The sequence below is a fragment of the Bos indicus x Bos taurus genome, chromosome 18, assembly GCF_003369695.1.
Source record: "Bos indicus x Bos taurus breed Angus x Brahman F1 hybrid chromosome 18, Bos_hybrid_MaternalHap_v2.0, whole genome shotgun sequence".
Classification (NCBI taxonomy): Eukaryota; Metazoa; Chordata; class Mammalia; order Artiodactyla; family Bovidae; genus Bos; species Bos indicus x Bos taurus.
In genome coordinates, this window is record NC_040093.1 from 106,029 (window position 1) to 131,571 (window position 25,543).

Consider the following 25,543-nt stretch of genomic DNA (forward strand, 5'->3'; position numbering starts at 1 on the left):
AGCCGGCCTTCCAGATGTCTGTACTATTAATACTGTATGTAAATCTTTGTATTGTAAGAGATAGCATCCATTTTGGCGTTCATTTCAGTTCAGTCGCTCAGTTCGTGCCCGACTCTTTAAGACTCCATGGACTGCAGCACACCAGGCTTCCCTGTTCATCACCATCTCCCGGATCTTGCTCAAACTCACGTCCATCGAGTTAGTGATGCCATCCAACCATCTCATCCTCTGTCGTCCCCTTCTCCTCCTGCCTTCACTCTTTCCCAGCACCAGGGTCTTTTCCAGTGAGTCAGTTCTTCGCATCATATGGCCAAAGTATTGGAGCTTCAGCTTCAGAATCAGTCCTTCCAATGAATATTCAGGACTGATTTCCTTAATACTACAATTAGTATTTGTGCTTAAATTTTGCTCACCTTGAAACTGAAGAAAATCTAATGCATATCTCTGTAGGACATGTTTCCTGCCATTCTTGTACACAAAGAATATTCAAGTCCCATCTGGGGTGCACCTTGAACCCACGTCTGGACTACAAACCCAGCCTAAACCTATATATTGGAACTCAAACACAAGGTGTTTTTCTATTGTTCTGGCTTCATGGCATAGCACGAGGGATCCCTTCAACCAGGGATCAAACCTGCACCCCCTGTAGTGAAAGCATGGAGTCTTAACCACTGGACTGCCAAGTAAGTCCCAACCCATGGTCATTTAATTGAGATCACACACCGGGTCTCCGGATTTAACGAAGTTCAGGTTCTTTATGTCTCATCGCAGAAAGAATTCAGTGAGATACAAAAATGATAGGTAAGAAGTAGATTTATTTAGAAACACATTCCATAGATAGAATGCAGTCAGCCTCAAAAGGCCAGAACGACCATGGGAGAAACACTCCACAGTGTGGGCCATCTCAGAAAGCGAGAGGCCCCAAAACATGGGGTGATTAGTTTGTATGGGCTGGGTAACTTCATAGACTTAATGAGTGGAAGGGCTTTTCCGACTATTTGGGGAAAGAAGTGAAGATTCTCAGGAATTGGGCCACTGCCCACTTTTTGACCTTTTACCATTGGCCTCAGCACTGTCAAGGTGCTGGTGCGTGTGTCATGTAACTTCTCTGGGGCTTCTCTGCACTGGGGAGGGGCTCTACATGTACCCCCACTTCAGCTGCCTTTGGTGTTGGTGGAGGCTGGGGCTGAACTGGGAGCCTCCCCGCCACGTCCCCGGGTACATGGCTTCCACCTACTACAACCAGGTGTCTTTGAAGATGTGTACACAGGTGTCACAGGGGTGGGCTCTCCAGCTTTCTGGGTCTGCGTGGTGGTCCTGGACTGTGAGCCTGACCGCACTGGTACAGATGGCAACCCTCCTCGACTCCAGGCCTCGTGGTGGCCCTCGGGCAGGTTAGGAGTCTGCGGACATCTTTGGTGGGGGACATGATTCTGCTGACCAGGAAGGGGCAGCTGAACCAAAGGGCCTTGCCGGAATGTGTCACATGTGGAGGCTCAAGAGGGCCCATCCCCCCGCCCTTCACCCAGTCCCCCTCCCTTCTCCACGTGGATGTCAAATGGATGTTCTTTTTTTAAATGTATTTATTTGGCTATGTCAGGTCTTACTTGAGGCATAGGGGATTTTCCCTGTGGCTTGTGGGCTCCAGAGCATGTGGGCTCAGCAGTTGTGGCACTCGGGCTTATTTGCATCTCGGCACAAGGGGTCGTATTTTCCCATCCAAGGATCAAACTTGCATCCCCCACACTACAAGGTGGGCGCTTAACCACTGGACCACTGGGGAAGTCCCAAAAGGGATTCTTGTCAGATCGAGTCACTCCTCCAATCATGTCTCCCCAACTCATGCCCCACCCCGTCCCCCCCAGGATAAAGGCCTAACATGAATCCTTCTCCCTTGGGACTTTGTGGTAAAGGACTTCAGGTGTCCTGCATACCCTCCTCCAAGCCTCTGCACATGCTGATCCCTCTGAAGCAGGACAGAGAAGTTGTTTTTTTTTTTTAATATATATATTTTTTATTTTTAACTTTACAATATTGTATAGAGAGAGGTTCTTTTAGACAGAACCTTTAAAAGAAAGGCATAGCTATGGAACACGAACGATATGGGGCTTCCCAGGTGGCTCAGTGGTAAAGAATCTGCCTGCCAGTACAGAAGGCACTGTTTCAATCCCTGGGTTAGGAAGATCCCCTGGAGAAGGAAATGGCAACCCACTCTAGTGTTCTGCCTGAAAAATTCCATGGACATGGGGTGGCAGAGTCAGAACTTGTTAGGCCCTAACTGCACAGGGGCTGGGAACTGACCCTCTCTGGCCGAGGGCCCCATGGAGGGTCTGCTGGCAGTGCCAGGGGAGCTTCCCTGCTTCCTGAACAGGCTCACTCTGCTGGGGGCAACTGGAATGTCCTGGGAGCAACTCCCTTCCGACTGCTCCAGACTCTGTGACAATAAAGCCGGAAGGGTTACATCACCTTGGAGCCAGGGCTGTGGCCCAGGAGGCAGAATAGAAATGGGTCGTGGCCAGGGTGCTGAGGGGGCAGATTCTCGATGACAGCGATGTCCACGTGCCTCTGGGGACAGAGTGGGAGGGCAGGGGAGGCGCCCTGTCCTCTTGTGGTCCAAAGGGTCTTGTGACTTCCAGGCCTCCAGGGAAAGCACTGTGGCCAGGTTCTCAGTCACCTGTGTGCCCAGAGCTTACCTGAGGTGGAATCATAGGACTTGAGGGGTACAGCGGTCTGAGAATAAGGAAGCAGGTCCCTCAAACCAGCGCAGCTTCGTGTGGCCACCAGCTGGAGATGAGCCATCTTTCTGTGCCAGGCCAGAAAAACCAGATCCCTGTAATCACCACTCCAGGCAGACAGGGGCAGGTCCCCTCTACGTAGATGGGGAATGGTGGGGCACAGGGAACAGGCAACAGGGGACGCCAGAGCCCAGTACGCAAGGGCACAGGCTGTGAGATCTACAGGGGCCAAACTCATATCTATTAACACCACGCATAAGGTCACTGAGCAGCTGAAGTTGTCCTGAATCCTGCAGTCTTCTGAGCCATATTCCTGAGAGCAGTCACCCCACCAGCAAAAGCCAGGGAGGCTCCTGTTGCCCAAGCTGGGTTGCTGGTGACTTCAGCAGTCATGACCTTCATGGCTGTCCAGCCTCAGGGCGCAGAGGCACAGCTGTGAAGAAAGGAAAGCGGGAAAGGTAAGCACAGTTGCAGGATCTTCTGTTGGGTGTGTACTTCCTGGAGGAGCTAGACCTTAGGATTTCTTTGTGGAACTTCTGCTTTTATAATTTTTGTATCTGTTTTATTTTTTGGCTGCCTTGCATGGCATGAGGGAATCTTATTTCCCTAACCAGGGATGGAACCCAGACCCCCTGCAGTGGAAAGTGCAGAGTTTTAACCACTGGACTGCCAGAGAAGGCGCAGCACTTATTTTACAATATCTAATACCATGAGAATCTAGAAATCTTCCCCAATGGCTCAGTAGTAAAGAATCAGCTGCAGTACAGGAGATGCAGATGGGTTCAACCCCTGGGTCAGGAAGACAGCTGGGAGGAGGAGATGGCAACCCACCCCAGTATTCTTACTTGGAGACTCCCATGGACAGAGGAGACTGGAGGGCTGCAGTCCACAGGGTCGCAAAGAGTCAGACACGACTGAGTGACTGAGCACGATCAATAGCCATGTGAGTTCAGTGTGGTAGGCAGAACCACGGTTCTCCAAGAACGTCCACACCCTAATGCCTGGAACCTATTAACACGTTACCTGACGTGGCCATAGATGGGAATATTATCCACAATTGCCCGGGTTAGTCTAGTATAATCACATGAGCCCTTGAAAGCAGAAAAGCACAACACAGATATTTTAAATCTAAGAATGTCCTAGGTCTGACACTCATGTCAGCTGCTCTAAAACCAAGGCCTCAGCAAGGCTGCATTGCTTCTGGGGGTAAAAGGGCTTTCCTTGCCTGTTCCAGACTGCCAGCATTCCTTGGTTCCTGGCTTTTTCTGTCTTCAAAGCCAGCAAAGGCACCTTGAGTTTTTCTCACATGACATCACTCTGATTTGGTCTCTCTCCATCTCTATGCCTCCCTCTTCCACTATAAGGACCCTTACAACAAGGACCCGTAATAACAAGGGTTATTACGATGTTTCCTCCCACCCTGCCAACCTCAGACAATCCAGAATGATCTCCATGTCCCAAAGTCAGCTGGTTATCAACCTTATTTCCACCTACCATCTAAATGTAGTTCCCTCTTGCCCTGTAACAACATGTTCTGGACACTAAGTCCTCCACATCTTTGGCGGGAATGGTGCTTTAGTCTGCTTACCATGCATGCTCAGTTGCTTCAGTCGTGTCGGACTCTTTGCGACCCTATGGACTGTGGCCCACCAGGCTCCTCTGTCCATGGGATTCTCCAGGCAAGAATACTGGAGTGGACTGCCATACCCTCCTCCAGGGGATCTTCCCGACACAGGGATCAAACCAGCATCTCCTGCACTGCACACAGATTCTTTACCCACTGAGCCACCTGGGAAGCCCTGCTTACCATAAGTATACTTACACAAAAATTAAGCATTGCCTACTTGTTACATCAAGAATGAGTGCACTTTTTATTTTGGTAGATGTTAAAGGAAGAAATGTTCACATATTGAGGGCTAGGCAAGTCATTCTTGCTTATATATGATTTAACTTGATTTCTATGCTAACTAAAAAAGATAGCACAGAAGGAAGTCAAAGTAGGAAGTCAAGAAATACCCAGAGTAGCAGGCAAGTTTGGCCTTGGAGTACAGAATGCTGCTGCTGCTGCTGCTAAGTCGCTTCAGTCGTGTCCGACTCTGTGCAACCCCACAGACGACAGCCCACCAGGCTCTGCCATCCCTGGGATTCTCCAGGCAAGAATGCTGGAGTGGGTTGCTATTTCCTTCTCCAATGCATGAAAGTGAAAAGTGAAAGTGAAGTTGCTCAGTAGTGTCTGACTCTTCACGACCCCATGGACTGCAGCCTACCAGGCTCCTCCGTCCATGGGATTTTCCAGGCAATAGTACTGGAGTGGGTTGCCATTGCCTTCAAAGCTGGGCAAAGGCTAACAGAGTTTTGCCAAGAGAACACACTGGTCATAACACAACAACACAAGAGAGAGGACTCTACCCATGGACATCACCAGATGGTCAACACCGAAATCACATTGATTATATTCTTTGCAGCTGAAGATCGAGAAGCTCTATTCAGTCGGCAAAAACAAGACTGAGGACTGGCTGTGGCTCAGATCATGAACTCCTTATTGCAAAATTCAGACTTAAATTCCTTATTGCCAATTCAGAGTTAAATTGAATAAAGTAGGGGAAAGAACAGGGTGCACTGGCCAGAAATAAAGAATGTCCATGTTAAAAAAATAAAGTTTAGGGATTTCCCTGGTGTTCCAGCAGTTAATGCTTCCCAGGTGGTCCCAGTGGTAAAGAATCCACCTGCCAATACAAGAGAGGTAAGAGATGTGGGTTTGATCGGAGTGCACACGCATACACACACATACACACCCACTTACTCTGGTGGTCCAGCAGCTAATGCTTCCCTGGTGGCTCAGATGGTAAAGAATCCACCTCCAATGCAGGAGACGCGGGTTCGATCCCTAGTCCAGGAAGATCCCCTGGAGAAGGAAATGGCAACCCACACCAGTATTCTTGCTTGGAGAATCCTTTGGACAGAGGCGCCTCAGGCTACAGTCCTTGAGGTCGCAAAGAACTGGATATGACAGAGCGTGACACGTGCCTACACATACACACACACACCCCGTGCTTCCATGAAGAGGACATAGGTTCCAGCCCTGGTGTACCAACTAAGATCCCACATGAGTGTGGACACACTAGGTTTGAGCTCAGGAGGGCTGTGGTGTGTCATGCTTGCCACACTTGCTGGCAGAGCCCTGGGCGAGAGGAGGGCTCAGCCTGGCAGGGAGGTGCCGCGCAGGCTCACCTTGTCCTGAGAGTGGGTGCAGAGCAGGTGTGAGCCGCGGCGTGCTGCTCACAGCCAGACGACAGTCTGCAAGCAGGCGGCCTCCTTGGCCTCCCTGGGCTTGCTTCTGGCAAGGCCATCACTGCAAGGCAGGAGCCCTGGGGCTTAGAGGTCTGCAGCCAGGATCTCAGGGGCACAAGCGACACTGCAGGTGAGCCTGGGGGCACCTGCCCTCATCATCTGCTGGTTTCCACCGAGGCGGGGCCCAGAACGTGGGCAGGGATGGTGGGGTCCACATTTGGTGGTCCCATCCGCTGCTTTTCCAAGAAGAGTGAGAGATGCATGTTTTACATGGAGCCTTTTGATTTTATAAAGGTTCAAGACTGTTCCCCCCCAAACTTCAAAGTCTATAGGTATGTATGAGCTCCACTCTTTCTATATATAGAGAGAGAGCTATATACAATGTTGGTTTCTGGGCTATCATTTGTGACTCAGGACAAAAGGCAAACCAGGAGCCCAGGGGTCCCCAGACAGGAAGGCACAGGGCCCAGGGTTCGCTGCACAGCACTCTGCGGCCACTCTCAGGACGCCTCTCCACTCCCTCCCCATCATCGACCTGAAGCCGACACTCCTGCAGGCCTGTGGTGAGCCAAGCTTGGGGCCTGTCTTCCTGAGCTCTCCCCAGCGTTCCAAGGCATCAGTATGTCCACTGAACTCAGACCTTCCCTTCCGCCGACAGGGCAGCTTGCGATCAGAGCTGCAGTCAGGTGTGCCTTGGGGCCTCAGGCTTCCAAGCAAAGGGTGGGCTCAGCTCCCTGTACCAGAGCGGTCAGCTGTGGTCAGCGAGGCCTCATGGCGCTGCCTCCCACGCCTGGGAGAAGCCTTTCCCCTGCCTGTTACCCTCCCCACCCAGGCTCTGTGCACTTTATGGAACACCCATGTTTCACCGGTGGTGCCAGAACAAACCCAGGTCCACTGGTTCTGAGTGTGCAATCCCTATCAGAACCACAGCCAACATTCTGAGCAGAAACTAACAGGCTGACCCTAAATTCATAGACATGCAGAACACAACAGGGAAAACAATTGTGCTAAGAAAGAAAGTTGCACTTTCCTTACTAAACTTCAAAAATTTCTATAAAGCCAAGGTACTCACGACAGTGTGGTCCTGTCAGTAGGACAGAAATATAGATCAACAGATTTAAGAGAGCAAAATAGCCTTAACTGATTTCCAACAAAAATATAATGTGGAAAGATGGCCTTTTCAGCAAATGGTTCTGGGAAAACTAGACATTCACATGCAAAAAAATAAATTCAAACCCTTATCTCAACTATACGTAAAAGTTACCATGAAAAAGACCATAAATGTAAGAGCTAAGACTATAAAATTTATAGAAGAAAACAAAGGAGAACTTTTTGACTTTTGGCTAGACAAATAATTTTTTAGGTATGATACAAAGACAATATATAAATAGAAAAACTAATATATTAGACAATGAGTGTAAAATTTAACATCAAAATGTAAAATCTGCTCTTCAAAACGCATCATTAAGAGACTTTCCTGCTGGCCCAGTGGCTAAGACTCTGCGCTCCCCATGCAGGGGGCCTGGGTTTGACCTCTGGTCGGGGAACTAGATCCCACATGCCACAACGAACACCCAGCACAGCCAAATAAACAAATTTTTTTGTAAAAAGACACCATTCAGAACACTAAAAGATGCACACACAGCCTGGATTGGAGAGGAGTTTGGCGGGGGTGATAAGGGAGATATGTGTATGTAGGGCTGAGTCCCTTCACCGTTCACCTGAAACTACCACAACTATGTCTGTTAACTGGCTACCCCCCAATGCAAATAAAAAGTTTTTTTTTAATAACACAAATAAATAAAATAAAAGTTAAAAAAAATGAGCCACAGACTGAGAAAAAATACTTAGAAAATACTTACATATGGTTTCTAAATACAGAATCTATGAAGAACTTTATGGCTCAAAGATAAAAAGACAACCCAATTAGAAATAAGGAAAAGATCTGAATAGACGTTTCATTGGAGGAAACAGACTGTTAACACGCACGTGAAAATACCATTGTTCATGAGAAAAATGGAGATCAAAAGCCCAATGAGATGACGGCTTCAAGGGTAGAGAGTTTCAGTTCAAGATAATAAAAATGTTCTGAAGAAGTACAGGGGTTAAAGTGGCACAACTGAATTAATGCCACTGAACCATACACTTAAAAATGGTTAAAATGCTAAGTTTTGTGCATATTTTGCCATGGTTTTTAAAAGCCGTTGAGATACCATTTCACACCACCAGGATGCCAGCTCCAAGTTGTCTTGGTGTTGGCATGGTGGAAAAACTGAACAGTCCTGCAGCGCTGCTGGGAGTATAAAAGGCACAGACCCTTTGGGAAATGGTTCGGGAGCTTCCAAGGAGGTAAACATCAACTTGCCAGGCTTCCCTGCTGGGCCAGTGGTTGAGAGCCTGCCTGCCAATGCAGGCGGCATGGGTTTGATCCCTGGTCCAGGAGGATCTTCTATGTCTCGGGGCAACTAAACCCGTGCACCACAACTACTGACGCCCTCGCTCTCTATAGCCCGCGGCCCACAACCACAGAAGCCACCGCGACGAGAAGCCGGAACATTACAACGAAGCGGAGCCCCCAAGCGCTGCCGGAGGACAGGTGACGGAGGGAAACGTCACAGGTCCGGACTGGGCCACCCGATCAGAAAACAACCAAGGTGAACGATCTGCTGCTACTCAGGCTGTGATGCTTCTGATCTTGGACCATGGCTGTCAAGGTCCCAAGGCAAACGGCGCTGCGATTGTTTACACGGTGGTCTGGGAGAAGAAGCAGGTGGTCACAGCCACCACGAGGGCCAGCAGCGCCTCTCCTGGGAAAGATGACAAGCCTGACCTGGTGAAGACAGCACCACATCCCAGCAGAGGCTTCACTGGCCTCACTAAGGAGACCTATTTCTTCCCCAAAAAAGGCACATGCTCTTGTCCTCAAAAGTCACTGGGTCCTGCAACACCAGGCAAGGGGCACAAGAATATGATCTAAGCACTGGGCACTGGACCCGGGCCCCCAGTCTTTGTCCCGCCCACACCTCCCCTTACGCCTCCAAAACCCCGTCCCCTGACACCCCTGCTCGCCCTTTCATCTCTGAGGGTGTGGGCCCTCCTCCTGGGTGTGCACTGTCCCCACATCCACCAGAGTTTAGACAGTTTCTCTTTCCTGCACCCACCTCCTCCACTCGGCTACTGGTCCTTCATCTGGACATCCCACACTCATCTCAGGGCCCATCTGGAACCACAAGCTGAGATTTTCCTTCCAAAATCCCATCTCAGGACATAACCTGGTCCAGGCCACCAGGGCAGGGCAGTCTAGACATCAGGAAGCTAAATGGAAATTTCCTGTTCACGGGCACGCGGGTCAGCTCCACCTAGAGCTCTCCAGACAACTCAGACTCTACTCCCACATAATCCAACTGCTACTCTTCTGCCAAACATACTCCTTCGGCCAACCTCCGCTCTCCATCTCATTCTTTATCTGTAACACTTGGGATAGTCCTTTATCCTCCACTACATTCACTCTCCATTCGTAAACGGAAATCCCATCGATTCCACTCTGAAAATCGTATAGGGAATCTGATTATTTCTCCCACCTCTCCTACTTCTATTCTGGAGAGGTCACCGGAGAAACATTTGCAGCAGCATCCTCCTGAAGCTGCCTGCTTTCAGCCCCCACCACAACTCCGTGTTCACGCAGTTTCAAAATCCTAACTCAGATCATGGCCATCCATATTCTAATGAAAATCTGTGGCTCCCAGAATCCAAAGCCCGTCAACAGAGGTGGGACTCCCATGCTCACGCTGTCGGTTCCCGGCAGTGGAGACTGCAGAACTTTCCCGAATGCTCCCAGGCCAGTCTCACCTCCGAGTCTTCGCACATGCACATCCCTCCGCCTGTACCCTCCACATTTTATCACACTGGACTCTGAAATGCAGACTTCCACCCACGAACGCCCCAGTGTCCTGAGCACCGAAGCCTGGGGTTCAGTAGGGGACTTGCGGCACTGGGGTTCGGAGTCCAGGTGGAGGCCAAGAGACCCTGCTCTCTTACCATGCCCGCAGTCCAGCTATATGCTGGGTCATGACCTCGGAACGGGTGGCTTTGGAGCCTGGGGCCCTTCTCCGTAAAGCGGATACGATGCACAGGGCGACGACTCCGGGTCGGCCACGGGCACAGACAGGCCTTGATGGACGACCCGGAGAACAACCCCGCGCCGGGCGGTCCCCCGACAGCCGAGGAAACAAGAACCCGGGGAGACGGGACGTTTGCTGAGGTCACGGGACATACAGGGCACAGTTGGGACCTCCTAGGCTGTCGTACCTACCCACTCCCGTTTCCGCGGGCCTGAGGAGCCCCCTGGACACCAACCACGGTCCAACAACTAGGTCCATCCGCCCGCGACCGACAGAGAAGCAACCATCTGAATCCGGAAGTCCCGCCCTCCAAGGCGTGGCCGTCCCGGAAACGCCTATTTCCTGGGCTATCATTGGTCAATACTGGTGTGAACGCACAGTGAGGGAAGTTCTGGGTAGTGTAGTTCAAGTCGCGTGAGCCGTGATGCGGTGCGTCCAGTCTAATCACCTAGGCAACGACTCGGCGGCACCGCGATAGGCTCAGGGAAAAGCGACATAGACGTCCACGAGCCTGGAGCCAGTGAGGGTCAGGATTTGGGCGTTTTCGCCTGGCCTCAGGTGGTGGGGCGGGACTTCCGGCGTCGCCATTGCAGTCTTAGTTTTGTGCCTGGTGGGGCTGCAGGAGACACACCCTGGGACGTGAGGCGAAGGCCCCCAGGGGGACGTTCTGGGACCCTCTTCGCACCTTGGCACTCCCTTTTACCCTCGGCTTACCGCTCCTCCTTCCTAAGCCTCGGTTTCTCCGCGCCCCGCCTTCGTCCCAAGTTCCGGGGAGGCAGCTTCCGTTTCATACTGGGGACGGTCGAAGCACTGAGTGCGACCATCAACCTGCGTCACCCCTCCCAGTGTTTGTGGGGGTGTTCGGGTGAGCGCGCAGGCTCGTCACGGCCGCCGCCTGACACGGCCCCGCCCAGCCCACAGGCTGTGACCGGTCTTGCAGAGTCGCCGATGGACCCGAGGCAGGTGAGTGGCAGGTGAGATGAGACAGGTCCTCACCTGCTGAGATCCCCGCCCTTGTGACCCTGGGGTCTGTTAGGGGATGGTGGCGTCCCGAACTCGGCCTGCACATGAGTCTGGGCCCCTTAGAGTCACTTTCCCCTGGCATCCTGAACCTAGGCCAGAGGTTATGTGGAGCGGATCACAAGGGGTAGATCTGGAAAGGTGTCCGTGACACAGAGACCAGCATGTGCCAATTGCTTGGAGGTGGGCATAAGGTGACAGTGTTGAGGGAAACGACAGATCTCCATTTCTTCTGGTGGAAATAGAGAGCAGAGGGACTGGAGACAGGCCCGGAAAGGGAGGCTGGGGTGCTGGGCCTCTATTCTCAGTGTGGTGCGGGTCACGGGAAGTTTAGAGCAGAGGAGGAGGTGATCTGAATCAGATCTTAACAAGCCTGTGGATGCTGAGTGAAAAGACTGGAAAGTGGGATGAGACTGGAGGCCCGAAGATCATGGAGGAGGTGACTGCAGTAGTCCCGGTGTGTGGTTTTGGTGGCTAGAGCAGGGAGGTGCCTGTAAGGTAGGAGAAGTGGTTGGCTCCTGGATGTAATTTTTAGGGTGGACTAGATTTCCTGATCACTTCATGGCAAATAGATGGGGAAACAGTGGCTGACTTTATTTTTCTGGGCTCCAAAATCACTGCAGATGGTGATTGCAGCCATGAAATTAAAAGACGCTTACTCTTTGAAAGGAAAGTTGTGACCAACCTAGATAGCATATTCAAAAGCAGAGACATTACTTTGCCAACAAAGGTCCATCTAGTCAAAACTATGGTTTTTCCAGTGGTCCTGTATGGATGTGAGAGTTGGACTATAAAGAAAGCTGAGCGCCGAAGAATTGATGCTTTTGAACTGTGGTGTTGGAGAAGACTCTTGAAAGTCCCTTGGACTGCAAGGAGATCCAACCAGTCCATCCTAAAGGAGATCGGTCCTGGGTGTTCATTGGAAGGACTGATGTTGAAGCTGAAACTCCAATACTTTGGCCACCTGATGCAAAGAGCTGACTCATTTGAAAAGACCCTGATGCTGGGAAAGATTGAGGGCAGGAGGAGAAGGGGATGACAGAGGATGAGATGGTTAGATGGCATCACCGACTCGATGGACATGGGTTTGGGTGAACTCTGGGAGTTGCTGATGGACCGGGAGGCCTGGTGTGCTGTGGTTCTTTGGGTCGCAAAGAGTCAGACACAACTGAGCAACTGAACTGAACTGAGATTTCCTGATATGTGGCAGGGAAATATGGTTGACCCTGAATATTTTTTCGGATGTGGAAGATGGTTTGAGGAGTAGATTTCAGAGGGAAAATAACTGTTTTGGCCATACTGTATTTGGAATGTCATTGAGACTGCCAAATTGAGATGTCAAGTGTATTTCATGCCAGGTCGAGACTAGAGACGTCCGCCGGCGGGAGGCTTGTGCTTGCGCACTGTGAGCTGGGTTGAGGATGATGAACAAGCCTCTGAGTAGAGTGTAGACCTGGGATGAAAAAATGAAGCACAGGGTCTTCCTTGGTGGTCCAGTGGCCAAGACTCCATGCTCTCCATGCAGGGGACCTGGGTTCAGTCCCTGGTCAGGGAACTAGATTCTACCTGCCACAACTAAGATCCCACACAGTGCAACTAAGACCAGCACAGCCAAATAAATAAATACAAAAAAAAAGAAAAGAAAAAGCACATAAGTAAGTAAGGTAGGATGACAGTGGGCCTGAGCTTAGATTGTTTTACCTTTCTACAGCTCACAGGGTTTTCTGGCCATTCTCCTTACGTCCAGGGGGGTTTATTAGGCTGCTGGAGTATCAGGGACAAAAAGGCTCAGCCAAGCTAAGCGTTGCCATGCCAAGAGTGGGGACAAGCAGGTCAGGGATTTGTGTATTAGGAAGGGCAAGGACAGCTATGACTGGTGAAGGGACAGCATGCATAAGGTTAGAGCTGGAAGAGAATAAGGGTGTTTGAGATTATTACTCCTGGTTCTGGGGTGCAAGATTGGAGCAACAGAGCCAAGAAGGGAGGCTTTATCTAGAGAGGTGATGGCTCTCTCTGTTAGTGGGAAGCTCTTGCAGTCAAGGACAGTCCAAGGTTAGCATCGGATCCTGCCTGCCTCTGTTGGCAAGCTAAGTGCATAGTGGAAAACGAGTACAGGGGAAATGCCTGTGGTGTGGCCAGGGAGAGGGACGATGATACTGTGGGATGTGGGAAGTAGAGGTTTGAGGATTGATGTGTACGTGGTAGGGGAATGAGGCCTGATACAGAGGCTTAAGGAAGAAAAGAGAGCTCAGATTTTCTTAGATTTGGGAGGTGTGACCTGAAGGACACAAGGGAAGTTGGTTAGTAGGGAGAGGGGTGTCATATGACCACTTAGAGCTCAAACAGCGTCCATCTACCCACCTTCCTTTTGTCTCTCTCGTTAGGATTGGTCTGAAAACAGTGGCCAGTGGGACTGTGAGGAGAGCGGGGCACCAGTGGGGCCAGCACCTGTGGCCTTCTCAGAGGTGAGGGCCTGGGGAAGGGGGTGAGCTGCAGGCGGGTGGAGGGAGGACGGATGGGGGTCATGAGGAGAAGAGATGCCAATGGGACACGGGGCAGAGCACTGAGTCGCACATCAAGGGCCTGAATGTGCCCGCTGGACCGTTTTGTTTGTTTTCCAGCCCACCTATTGGCCCCCTGGCCTTGCTGTCTCCTCATGGGGGAGCCTGGTGGCCTTCGAGGAGGTGGCCATGCACTTCTCCAGGGAGGAGTGGGAGCTCCTCGATGAAGCCCAGAGGCAGCTGTACCACACTGTGATGCTGGAGACCTTGGAGCTCGTGACCTCACTTGGTAAGGCCCTCGTTCCCTTCCCTGGCCTGGGGCCAGCACCTGCCTTTTGTCTTCTCCCATCCCCAAGCTGGACCAGGGACACTGCTTCCTGCCCAGGTTTCATGTTGTAGCTGCTGTGAGTGCTGGGCCTGGGCTGTGTGCACCCCCGTTTCTCCCTGAGCAGCCTCCTGAGGAGTCCTAACAGCTATTAGGTCCCACAGGGGCCTTGTGGGAGCAGAGGTTGGGGATCAGCATTCTGGCCTGCCTGAAGGGTCCTGCTCAACTTGACCAGTGCCTGGCTGGCTGATCTAGTGTGTGGCCATGCCGAGGTTCTGCCCCTTCCCCAGAGACTTTTTTTTTAATGGCTTTACTGATATATATCATAACGTTCACCCTTTTACTTTTTTTTACAAAAATCAATTTTAACGTTCACCCTTTTAAAGTGTACAGTTTAGTGGGTTTTCGTGTTTTCAGTGTATAAATCTCACCATACTCCATAGAACTTCTTGAAGAGAACATAGGCAAAATATTCTTTGATATAAATCATACCAGTGTTTTCGTAAGTCAGTCTCCCAAAGCAACGAAATAAAAACAAACAAATGGAACCTAATAAAACTTACAAGTTTTTGCACAGCAAAGGAAACCATTAAAAAAATGAAAATACAACTTAGAAACAGAGAAAATATTTGTAAGTGATATGATTGACAAGGGTTTTAATTTCCAAAATATACAAACAGCTCATACAACTCAATAACAAGAAAATAACCCCATTGAAAAATGGGCAGAAGACGTAAATAGACATTTCTCCAAAGAAGACATACAGATGGCCAAAAAGCATGTAAAAACACGCTCAACACTGCTTATTATTCAGTTCAGTTCAGTCGCTCAGTCCTGTCCCACTCTTTGCGACCCCATGAATCGCAGCACGCCAGGCCTCCCTGTCCATCACCAACTCCCGGAGTTCGCCCAGACTCACGTCCATCGAGTCAGTGATGCCATCCAGCCATCTCACCCTTTGTCGTCCCCTTCTCCTCCTGCCCCCAATCCCTCCCAGCATCAGAGTCTTTTCCAATGAGTCAACTCTTCCCATGAGGTGGCCAAAGTACTGGAGTTTCAGCTTTAGCATCATTCCTTCCAAAGAAATCCCAGGGCTGATCTCCTTTAGAATGGACTGGTTGGATCTCCTTGCAGACCAAGGGACTCTCAAGAGTCTTCTCCAACACCACAGTTCAAAAGCATCAATTCTTCGGCGCTCAGCCTTCTTCACAATCCAACTCTCACATCCATACATGACCACTGGAAAAACCATAGCCTTGACTAGACGAACCTTTGTTGGCAAAGTAATGTCTCTGCTTTTGAATATGCTATCTAGATTGGTCATAACTTTCCTTCCAAGGAGTAAGCGTCTTTTAATTTCATGGCTGCAGTCACCATCTGTAGTGATTTTGGAGCCCCAAAAAATAAAGTCTGACACTGTTTCCACTGTTTCCCCATCTATTTCCCATGAAGTGATGGGACCAGATGCCATGATCTTCGTTTTCTGAATGTTGAGCTTTAAGCCAACTTTTTCACTCTCCACTTTCACTTTCATCAAGAGGCTTTTTAGTTCCTCTTCACTTTCTGCCATAAGGGTGGTATTATCTGCATATCTGAGGTTATTGATATTTCTCCTGGCAATCTTGATTCCAGCTTGTGCTTCTTCCAGCCCAGCGTTTCTCATGATGTACTCTGCATAGAAGTGAAATAAGCAGGGTGACAATATACAGCCTTGACGTACTCCTCTTCCTATTTGGAAGCAGTCTGTTGTTCCATGTCCAGTTCTAACTGTTGCTTCCTGACCTGCATACAGATTTCTCAAGAGACAGGTCAGGTGGTCTGGTATTCCCATCTCTTTCAGAATTTTCCACAGTTTATTGTGATCCACACAGTCAATGGCTTTGGCATAGTCAATAAAGCAGAAATAGATGTTTTTCTGGAACTCTCTTGCTTTTTCCATGATCCAGCGGATGTTGGCAATTTGATCTCTGGTTCCTCTGCCTTTTCTAAAACCAGCTTGAACATCAGGAAGTTCACGGTTCACATATTGCTGAAGCCTGGCTTGGAGAATTTTGAGCATTACTTTACTAGCATGTGAGACGAGTGCAATTGTGCGGTAGTTTGAGCATTCTTTGGCATTGCCTTTCTTTTATTATTATTATTTGCTTATTATTAGAGAAATTCAAATGAAAACTATTATGAGGTGTCACCTCACACCAGTCAGAATAGCCATCATTAAAAAGTCTACAGATAACAAATGGAGAGAGCATGTGGAAAAAGGAACCCTCCTACACTATTGATGGGAATGTAAATTGGTGCAGCCACTATGGAAAACAGTATGGAGGTTCCTGAAAAAATGAAAACTAGAGTTCCCACACGATCCAGCAATCTCACTCCTGGGCATATATCTGGAGAAAAAACAGCAATTCGAACGGATAAATTTACTCCAATGTTCATTGTAGCACTATTTACAATATCCAGGACATGGAAGCAACATAAATTCTATCGACAGATGAATGGAAAAGAAGATGTGGTGTATGTATACAATGGAACGCTACTCAGCCATAAAAAAGAAATAATGCCACTTGGTGTAACGCGGGTGAACCTAGAGACTATCATACTAAGTGATGTAAGTCATAAGGAGAAAAGACAAGTACCATGTGATATCTCTTATATATGGAATCTAAAGCACAACACAAATGAACGTATCTGTAAAGCAGAAAAAGTTTCGCAGATGTAGAGAGCAGACTTGTGGTTGCCAACGGTGGGGGTTGGGAGAGGGATGGATTGGAATTAGGAAGTACAACCTATTATATATAGAATGGATAAACATTAGGTCCTACTGTATAGCACAGGGAACTATAATAGGAAAGAATATGAAAAAGAACATATGTATAACTGAGGCAGTTTGCTCTAGTTTTTTTATTTTTTTTTAATTAAGGATAATAAACAAATGGACTTCCCTGATGGCTCAGACGGTAAAGAGTCTGCCTACAATGCGGGAGACCCGGGTTCATTCCCTGGGTCGGGAAGATCTCCTGGAGAAGGAAATGGCACCCCACTCCAGTATTCTTGCCTGGAAAATCCCACGGATGGAGGAGCCTGGTAGGCTACAGTCCATGGGGTCACAAAGAGTCGGACACAACTGAGCGACTTCACTTTCACTTTTTCAGTAAACTAATATCACCACACTCTAATTCTAAGCATTTTCATCACCTAAAGAGAGACTCTGCCCTTTAGCAGTCGCTCTTCAAATTCCCGCATCCTGTCCTGAGTCCTAGGCAACCACTAATCTACTTCCTGACTGTACAGATTTGCTTGTTCTGTTAATAGGTATTTTATACAAATGGAATTATACCATATGTGTTTTCCGTGACTGGCTTTTACTTGGCATAATGTTATTGAAGTTCATCCATGTTATAGAAGATATCAATAATACTTCTTTCATTTTTATGGCTGAATAATATTCCAGCATATAGATATACCAGTTTTGTTTATCCATTCATCAGCTGATGGACATTTGGCTTTTTTCCACTTTTTGACTGTTATAAACATTATGGCTGTTCCAGATGTTCATGTGCAAGTTTTGTGTAGATATATGTCATTTCTCTTCTGTAAATACATAGCAGCGAAATTCCCAAACTGTTTCCCCATTGGCAGCACCATTTTACATTCCCACTGCAGTTTATGAGTGTTTCAGTTTCTCTACTTCCTCATCAAAAACTTGTTACTATCTTTTTTTCTTCAAGCTATCCTGGTGAGTTTAAAGTGGTATCTCATTGTGGTTTGAGCTTGCATTTCTGTAAAGACTAACGGGTTTGCCCGGTGGTGCAGTGATAAAGAACCTGCCTGCCAGTGCAGGAGATGGAAGAGATGTGGGTTCGATCCCTGAGTCAGGAAGATCCCCTGGAGTAGGAAATGCCAACCTGCTCCAGTATTTTTGCCTGGAAAATTCCATGGGCAGAGGAGCCTGACAGGCTATAGTGCATGGGGTCACAGAGAGTTGGACATGACTGAGCGCACACTGTGCACACGATGACTAATGATGTTGAGCTTCTTTCCATTTACTTTTTGTCCATTTGTGTATGTATATCTTTTTTTGAAAAATGTCTTTTCAGGCCCTTTACCTCTGAGTTCTTGCCTCTGGTGAGGGCCCTATCCCGCCAGTGAGCCTTGCACTCTAACTCTGCCCCACCTGGCCTATCGGCAAATCCTTGGCCCATTCCTGTATGTGTCAGTGACACATTTCTAAGGAAGTCACCCTTTTCACTAAGTGGAACGCTCACGTTAACCAGAAATTTCTCGGCTTTCAGGCTGTTGGCCTGTGGTGGAAGATGAGGAGGTGCCTTCTGAGAAGAATGCTTCTGGAGAAGTGGTGTCACAGGTCAAAACTCCCAGTGTACCTCCTTCCATGCAGAAGGCTGACAGCTGTGACACGTGTGAGCCACTCTTGAAAGACATTTTGCAGCTGGACGACCATCAGAGACATACTGGGGAGACTTCCTGCACATGTTTAGCATATGGAAGAGAGTTTTGGTTTGGTGTAAATCTTCACCAGCATCCAGAGTACAATGGAGAAAAGCCCTTCCAATGGAACAGAGACAGGGACTTGTTTGTAAAAAGCTCAACAGGCTCTTTGTCAGAGAAACCCATTACATGTGGGTTAGGTGGCCAGGATGTCTCAGACGGCCATGACCTCCTCCAGCCCCCAAGCACGGACGGCAGTGGGGAGCCACACAGCAGCACAAAGGGCAGGGAGGCCTCACTGCACCTTTTCAGTTCTGGGCAGCTCGAAGAGGTCCAGTCCTCACAGAAGCCCTTCAACTGCAGTGACAGTGGGAAAGCTTTCCAGAAGACTTCTGTCCTCCTCAGCCACCGGAGCACTCGCTCTGAAGAGACACCATTTAGATGCACAAGAGTTGAAAATTCCTTAGAGGAGAAATCAGCCCTTATTAGTGACCAATGGTTTCACACTGGAGAAACATCTCATGTATGTAAAGAGTGTGGCAAGGCTTTCAGTCACCCATATCAACTGAGGAAGCATCAGAAATTCCACACGGGAGTAAAAGATTATGCATGCAGCGACTGTGGGAAAACTTTCAGCCACAAACTCACCCTTATTCATCACCAGAGAATCCACACAGGAGAAAGGCCTTATGAATGCAGTGAATGTGGGAAAGCCTTCAATAACAGGTCACACCTCGCTCGGCATGAGAAAGTCCACACAGGAGAAAGGCCTTTCAAGTGCAGCAAATGTGGAAGAGCCTTCAGCCAAAGCTCCAATTTCCTTCGGCACCAGAAAGTCCACACCCACATAAAACCTTATGAGTGCAGTCAGTGTGGTAAAGCCTTCAGTCGCAGCTCTGCGCTCATGCAGCACTGGAGAGTTCATACTGGAGAACGGCCATTTGAGTGCGGTGAGTGTGGGAGAGCTTTTAACAACAACTCCAACCTTGCTCAGCACCAGAAGGTTCACACCGGAGAACGGCCTTTCGGATGCAGTGAATGTGGGAGAGACTTTAGCCAAAGCTCTCACCTCCTTCGCCATCAGAAAGTCCACACCGGAGAACGGCCTTTCGCATGTGGTGAATGTGGGAAAACCTTCAGCAATAGTTCCACCCTCATTCAACACCAGAAAGTACATACTGGACAAAGGCCTTACAGGTGCAGTGAGTGCAGAAAAGCCTTCAGTCGCAACTCCAGCCTGGTTCAGCACTGGAGAACTCACACTGGGGAAAAGCCTTACGAGTGCAGTGAATGTGGGAAGGCCTTTGCTCACAGTTCCAGTCTCATTGAGCACTGGAGAGTTCACACCAGAGAAAGGCCTTATGAGTGTAATGAATGTGGGAAGTTCTTTAGCCAAAAGTCCATTCTTACGAAGCATCAGAAAGTTCACACTGGGGAAAGGCCTTATGAGTGCACTAAATGTGGCAAGTTCTTTAGCCGTAAGTCCAGCCTCATCTATCACTGGAGAGTTCACACTGGGGAAAGGCCTTACGAGTGCAGTGCATGCGGGAGAGCCTTCAGCAGTAACTCTCACCTCATTCGTCACCAGAGAGTGCATACCCAGGAAAGGCCCTATGAATGCAGCCAGTGTGGGAAAGCCTTTAGTGAAAGATCCACACTTGTTCGACACCAGATAGTTCACACCAGAGAAAGGACTTATGAGTGTGGCCACTGTGGGAAGATCTTCAGTCGCCTCTGCAACCTTGCACAGCACAGAAGGATCCACAGCTGAATGGAGCCTTATGGAGATGGTCTTTGGGAGATCTTCAGCCACATCAAACTTCAGGCAGCAGACTACAAAGAAATTCCCTAATGTGTCGCTGATGTGGACATGCCTTCAGAAGCTACCCTGCCCTTTCTGAGTGGCCTAGGAACCTACACAGCACTGTCTCCCCTCTGGAGCGTAAAGCTCTTTCTAGCTGCCTGTGGCCTCTGAGAGGGTCAGGGAATGAACTGACCCCGTGTTGGTTGAGAGATTCATTAATAAAGACACGTGACAGTCCTGCACGTTATGTACCTAACAGTGCTTCAGGGTACATGAAGCAAAAACTGATGGAACTGCAAGGAGCGATAGACAAATTCACAATTACACTTCGGGAAGTTCACAGCCTCCCAGATAATCGGTAAAGGCGTGGAAGACAACACTTTGAACCAGCTTGACCTAATCAATATTTATAGAACTTCCTGTCCAAGAGGACAGAATAGACATTTTTTTCACATGCACATAGAACATTTACCAATATGGAGCATATTCTGGGCCATAAAAGAAGGCCTGATAAAGGGAAAAGAAATAATACACGGTGTGGACCTTGACAATAACAGAATTCTAATAAGAAATAAAGAACAGAATGATGTGTGGAAAACCCTCATTCAGAAACTGAATATCACACTTATAAATAATCCATGGTCAAAGATGAAATCAAAAGAAAAATTTGAAAGTACTTGGAGTGAAAATGAGAACAGCATATCAAAATATGTGGGATTACCTAAAACTGTACCAAGGGAGACATATGTGTATGTGTATATATATATATATGTGTGTGTGTGTGTGTCCATGTATACTGGTGAAATATTAATAAGCCTTATGGATTGTAGAAGAATCATTAAATGCCAGGTTTTTTACAGTTCCAACAAAAGAAGCAGACATGACTCCAGGCCATGAAGTTTCTCTTCACTGAAAGGTAAAAGCCAACTGCAGGGTCATGCGAGCCCCCAGAAGACAGACATAAGGACAGACTCGGGGGGTCCTGAGATGAGGTGCACCAGGAGGGGCCTCACTGACACACTGAAGGGCCCTTCGCAGCCCTGCTCACAGCTGCCAGTGTGTGCTTTCTTGAGGGATGTCTGTCTCCCATGTCTTAGTCCATTCCAACTGATGTAACAAATACCATGAACTGGGAGGCTTAAAAATAACAAATTTCTCACAGTCCTGGAGACTAGAAAATCCAAGATCTAGTGCCAGGATATTTGGTGACAGGTGAGGATCCTGGTTGACAGCCATCCTCTGTGTCCTCACAGTGAAGGAGAAGGGGTCCTTGGGGGCCTCTTATGAGACCACTAATCCCAGTCACAAGGGTTCCTTTCTCATGACCTCATCAACCTCCCAAATGCCCCACCTCCAAATACAGAACACTGAGTGGGTTAGGGTTTAACCTAGGTATTGTGGGGGGACACAGCGTTCGGTATACACCACCCTACTACAATGTCAGTTTCACGCATGAGGGGCCTGTAGATTTCGTCCTGCCAGGGGAGTGAAGTCTCTAGGGCTCAGCAGCCGCTTACAGCCTGGGACAGGTGTGCCTGCACTCATGTGAGTGCAGGACGGGATAAGCACCACTCTTTCCCTGAGGTCTCCTACCTTCTCGCTCCCCAGGGTTAGCTCCGAGAGGGCTGTGATCTGGGCCAAGTACCGTCCCTCAGGGCCACCAGAGGTCCCCCAGGGTCCTACTGGGTGCCAGGCTTTTGCCTGAGCTCCGTGGTAGATGCATTTCATCTCCATCTGATGTGCGATACAGAGATTTAACGTGCAAAGGGACTAAAGAACAGGGTCACTGCGGAGCAACCGCAGCTCTAAGAGCAATGAAGCACAGGTGAGTGACAGTGATGGCTGCTACTGCTCGCTTTTAGGTGGGCAGGAAAATATCTGAGGCGGGGACTCCAGGAACCTTTTCAGCCAGAAGGAGCAGCAGTGCAGAGGCACCTGGCAGAGATGACCCATGGAGGGACCACGGGGAAGAAGCAGGCCGAGAGGTCAGGAGACGGGTCATGCCGCCCTGTCAGTGGGGTGAGGAGTCTGGTCAGTCTGCCCTAACCCCCACCTGCCTGTACATCTGGGCCCTATTTGGCTCTGCCAGACTCTGACTCTGCTCCATACAGACCTCCATGCTGAAGGTGAAAGGCTGTTGCTGAATCACGTGACGACCCCGGGATCCTTGGCCTCTGAAAGAGAAGAATTCAATCCGGGGCCAGAGACGAGGCTTGATCGCTCAGAGCTTTTGTGTAGTAAAGTTTTATTAAAGTATAAAGGAGATAGAGAAAGCTTCTGACATAGACATCAGAAGGGGGTAGAAAGAGTACCCTTTGCTAGTGTTAGCAATGGAGTTATATACTCTCCAAGGAATCCAAAGAATGTCTGGAGGTTGTAAAGATCTCACCAGACTTACTCCCATAATTTACATTTTAGGATAACATGATCAACCAGGTTTAATCCAGAGACTGTCCTCAGGCAGGATACATAATCCTAAGGAATGTAGAGGAAAAAAGAAAGTTTGTCCTTTCTTCCTCGTCGAGAATTGCAGACCCCTCTCTCCTTGGGGACCCCTAGCCTTCTTATCAACCTGCCTAGGAAATGACTCTCTCATTGTGGGCAAGGTCTGTGTTTCACTGGTATGATTATTTGGCTGCAGTGTTTGTTCCCTCTTTGGGAACTACAGATACCATGCTACGAGTAGATGCTTTGACTAATTTTACTCAACAGGCACTGCAAGATTCTCAAAAAGCTATTTCAGCTCTTAATGCTGAACAACCACAAATTAGGTGGTTTTACAAAACAGATTGGCTTTAAATATTTTGACAGCTGCCCAAGGAGAAACGTGTGCCATTATTCATACCCAATGCTGTACATATATACCTGATATGAGCACTAATGTTACTTATTTTTCTAAACACATGAACAAGATGACTGGAGCTATGAATACTCCTGAAGCCTCAGTTGCCTCACTTTGGGAGATGTTAACTAGTTCCCTATGATGGAAAACTATCTTAATTACAATAATTCTGATTGTTTTATTTTTGCTGTTTGCTCCCTACATCTGTAACTGTGTAATTGGATTTGTTTCTAATTGCATGAAGGTTTTTAAGTTACAAATGGTTGTCCAAGCTCCTATGAGTGCCACAGCCTCCTCCAACTATTACTTGGGGCCCCTGGATCAGAGACCCTCAATATGAGGGTTATGAGACTATGTTGCCTCAACACTTTAGGGATTACACCCCTAAACAGCAGGAAGTAGTTATGGAATGAAAATGACATCCCTTTCCCTTGGCAACATAATTCTCCTAAAAGAAAAGGGGGGAATGAGCGAGTCATTTCCTAGGCAGGTTGATAAAAAGTCTAGGGGTCCCCAAGGAGAGAGGGGTCTGCAATTCTCAAGGAGGAAGAAACTTGGATTGGTAGTCAGGAAGCTCCTAGCCTCGCTAGGAATAGAAAGTTTGGAAGCTAGATGGCGCTATAGCTACAAGATCACCTCTGAGGTTAAAGGTTACTCGGAACTGCAATGGGGTTCTTTCCTTTGGTAGCGCTGGCTCTTAGTGGACCAGAGTAGACTCATACTGATGTGGTGACGCTTGGAAGAAACATCTCAGTTTTATGTTCGTATCGGTCTTATTGTGGTCAGGAATATACTCAGGGTCATGCACAGGCACCCAGGTGATGAATGTTTCCCCCCAGCGGTTTAGCCTGGGAGGCATTCCGGAAGGTTACTCTGATTGCACCCCGGGTGGCATCTGAGGTAATGCTGAAGAGCTGGACGTCAGTTAGGGATGCCATCAGGTCTACCCCTGGTACATCCCCAGCCTGTCTCGGTGGTAGAACCGGGAAAGATGAGTATGTCACCTGTGTCGGTAAGGGACAGACTAAGTCCGACCAGGGAAGGAAAGCTTTGGTGTAAAGTCTGTCTACACCCCCGTCTAGAGTAGGGAGGGACGCCTCCAGTAGAAAGATGGCACTGGTCGCTTTTTTTCTCTCTTACAGATGGGAGCTAACAACTCCAGACCCCTCTCTCCTTGGGGACCCCTAGACTTATTATCAACCTGCCTAGGAAATGACTCTCTCAAAGGTAGACAGTTATCACACACAGGGATTACACACACGCGCGTCCAAGCAGGCCTGGGGTGATGTGTGCCGTAAGGTACTGGAAACACCGAGCAGACTGGCTGAGAACTTCCTGCCCCTGTGGCTGCCACCCCTCCTGCCAGCAGGGTGTCTGAGAGGAACTGCTGAAGCTAAAGGCAGCGGCAGCCTTTATGTTCCAACCCCAACACATGGTCCTGGCTGAGCACTACTCAGCCCAAAGCCTCCAGTCTGGGGTTGGCTCTCCCCAAACACGCCTCCACTAATGTTTTCTTCTTGACGTGAAGCACTGTAGACCAGAGACACAGTGACAACCACATAACAAGTTTCACTGAACTGACATTTACCTTGTAAAAGAGTAGTTTCCAACATTTTATCAACGGGCCCACAACCAGCAGATCTGGATCTATATGTGGATCAACAACTTCCTTCCCTGGAGCCCTGTGACAGCAACAGCAAAAAGTCAAGGCTGCTGTCTGTAGACACACCAGGAATCCCAGCCAGGTCATGAAAGCTGAATCCCAGTATGACGGGATCTTCTCTCAGCCCCAGGGTGATGGCCAGGAGATGAACATGCCCAGAAAGGCTCTGAGGATCCAAGGAACCTGTAGGCTATTTGCTGACAGTGACCTTGGACACTGGGAACAGGCTTGAAATTCCTGAGAAACTGCCCGCCTCCCCCCCAAAACCACGTTCCCGGAACATCCATGGATTCCTCTTCAGAACCAGCTCAAGCCTCAAATGTGCCAGGCCCCCTGCTCCACAGGACTCCTCTCCGTGCTCCTGTGCCCACTCATTCTGCCCAGCAGCCCCTGCAGAACATACGGCCACTCTCAAACTTACCTCCACGTTCTCAGTTTCAGAGAGCTCGGCTGCTGAGCTGGTTCTAGAAGCAGCTTCTTCTGGCCAGCACTGGAGATTGCAGAACTTTCCCCAGAAACAAGGAGCCCAGCTGATACCTGTCCCCAGTCACACGGGGATCTTCTACCCACCACTCCATTCTTCAGGCAAGCTCTGGGCCCAGAGGTACACCTGACACCCAGGCCAGAGATCCACCCAGAGCCCTTCAGTCTTCCCCCCGACGTCTGAAGCTCCAGTGCAAACTCGGCCAACCTTGACTGGAGCTGGCTTTTGCCATCCTGCTGTCCCCGCTGAGGCAGACAACAGTCAGGGACCTCCAGAGAAACAGCGCCCTCTATTCATGAGCCCAGTTTGGT

General features: G+C 49.0%; 1 protein-coding gene and 1 long non-coding RNA gene across 3 annotated transcripts; one reads left to right on the forward strand and one right to left on the reverse strand.

Moving 5' to 3' along the window:
* Nucleotides 1-2,955: 2,955 nt before the first annotated feature.
* LOC113875898 lies at nt 2,956-10,866 on the reverse strand. The gene is made up of 2 exons (XR_003506353.1): nt 10,339-10,866; nt 2,956-3,168 (listed from the first exon to the last, which is right to left on the reverse strand). It is a non-coding gene; the product is annotated as an uncharacterized LOC113875898 (long non-coding RNA).
* Nucleotides 10,750-21,120, forward strand: ZNF132 (zinc finger protein 132). 2 transcript variants are annotated; one of them, XM_027514544.1, is made up of 4 exons: nt 10,750-11,110; nt 13,552-13,632; nt 13,789-13,957; nt 18,286-21,120. In XM_027514544.1, exons 1-4 carry the CDS (start codon nt 11,096-11,098, stop codon nt 20,208-20,210), a joined length of 2,190 nt encoding a protein of 729 aa, XP_027370345.1. In that variant the 5' UTR covers nt 10,750-11,095; the 3' UTR covers nt 20,211-21,120. The 2 variants fall into 2 exon arrangements, with proteins under 2 accessions (XP_027370345.1, XP_027370346.1); XM_027514545.1 differs by having other exon boundaries at nt 10,751-11,121.
* Nucleotides 21,121-25,543: the final 4,423 nt, after the last annotated feature.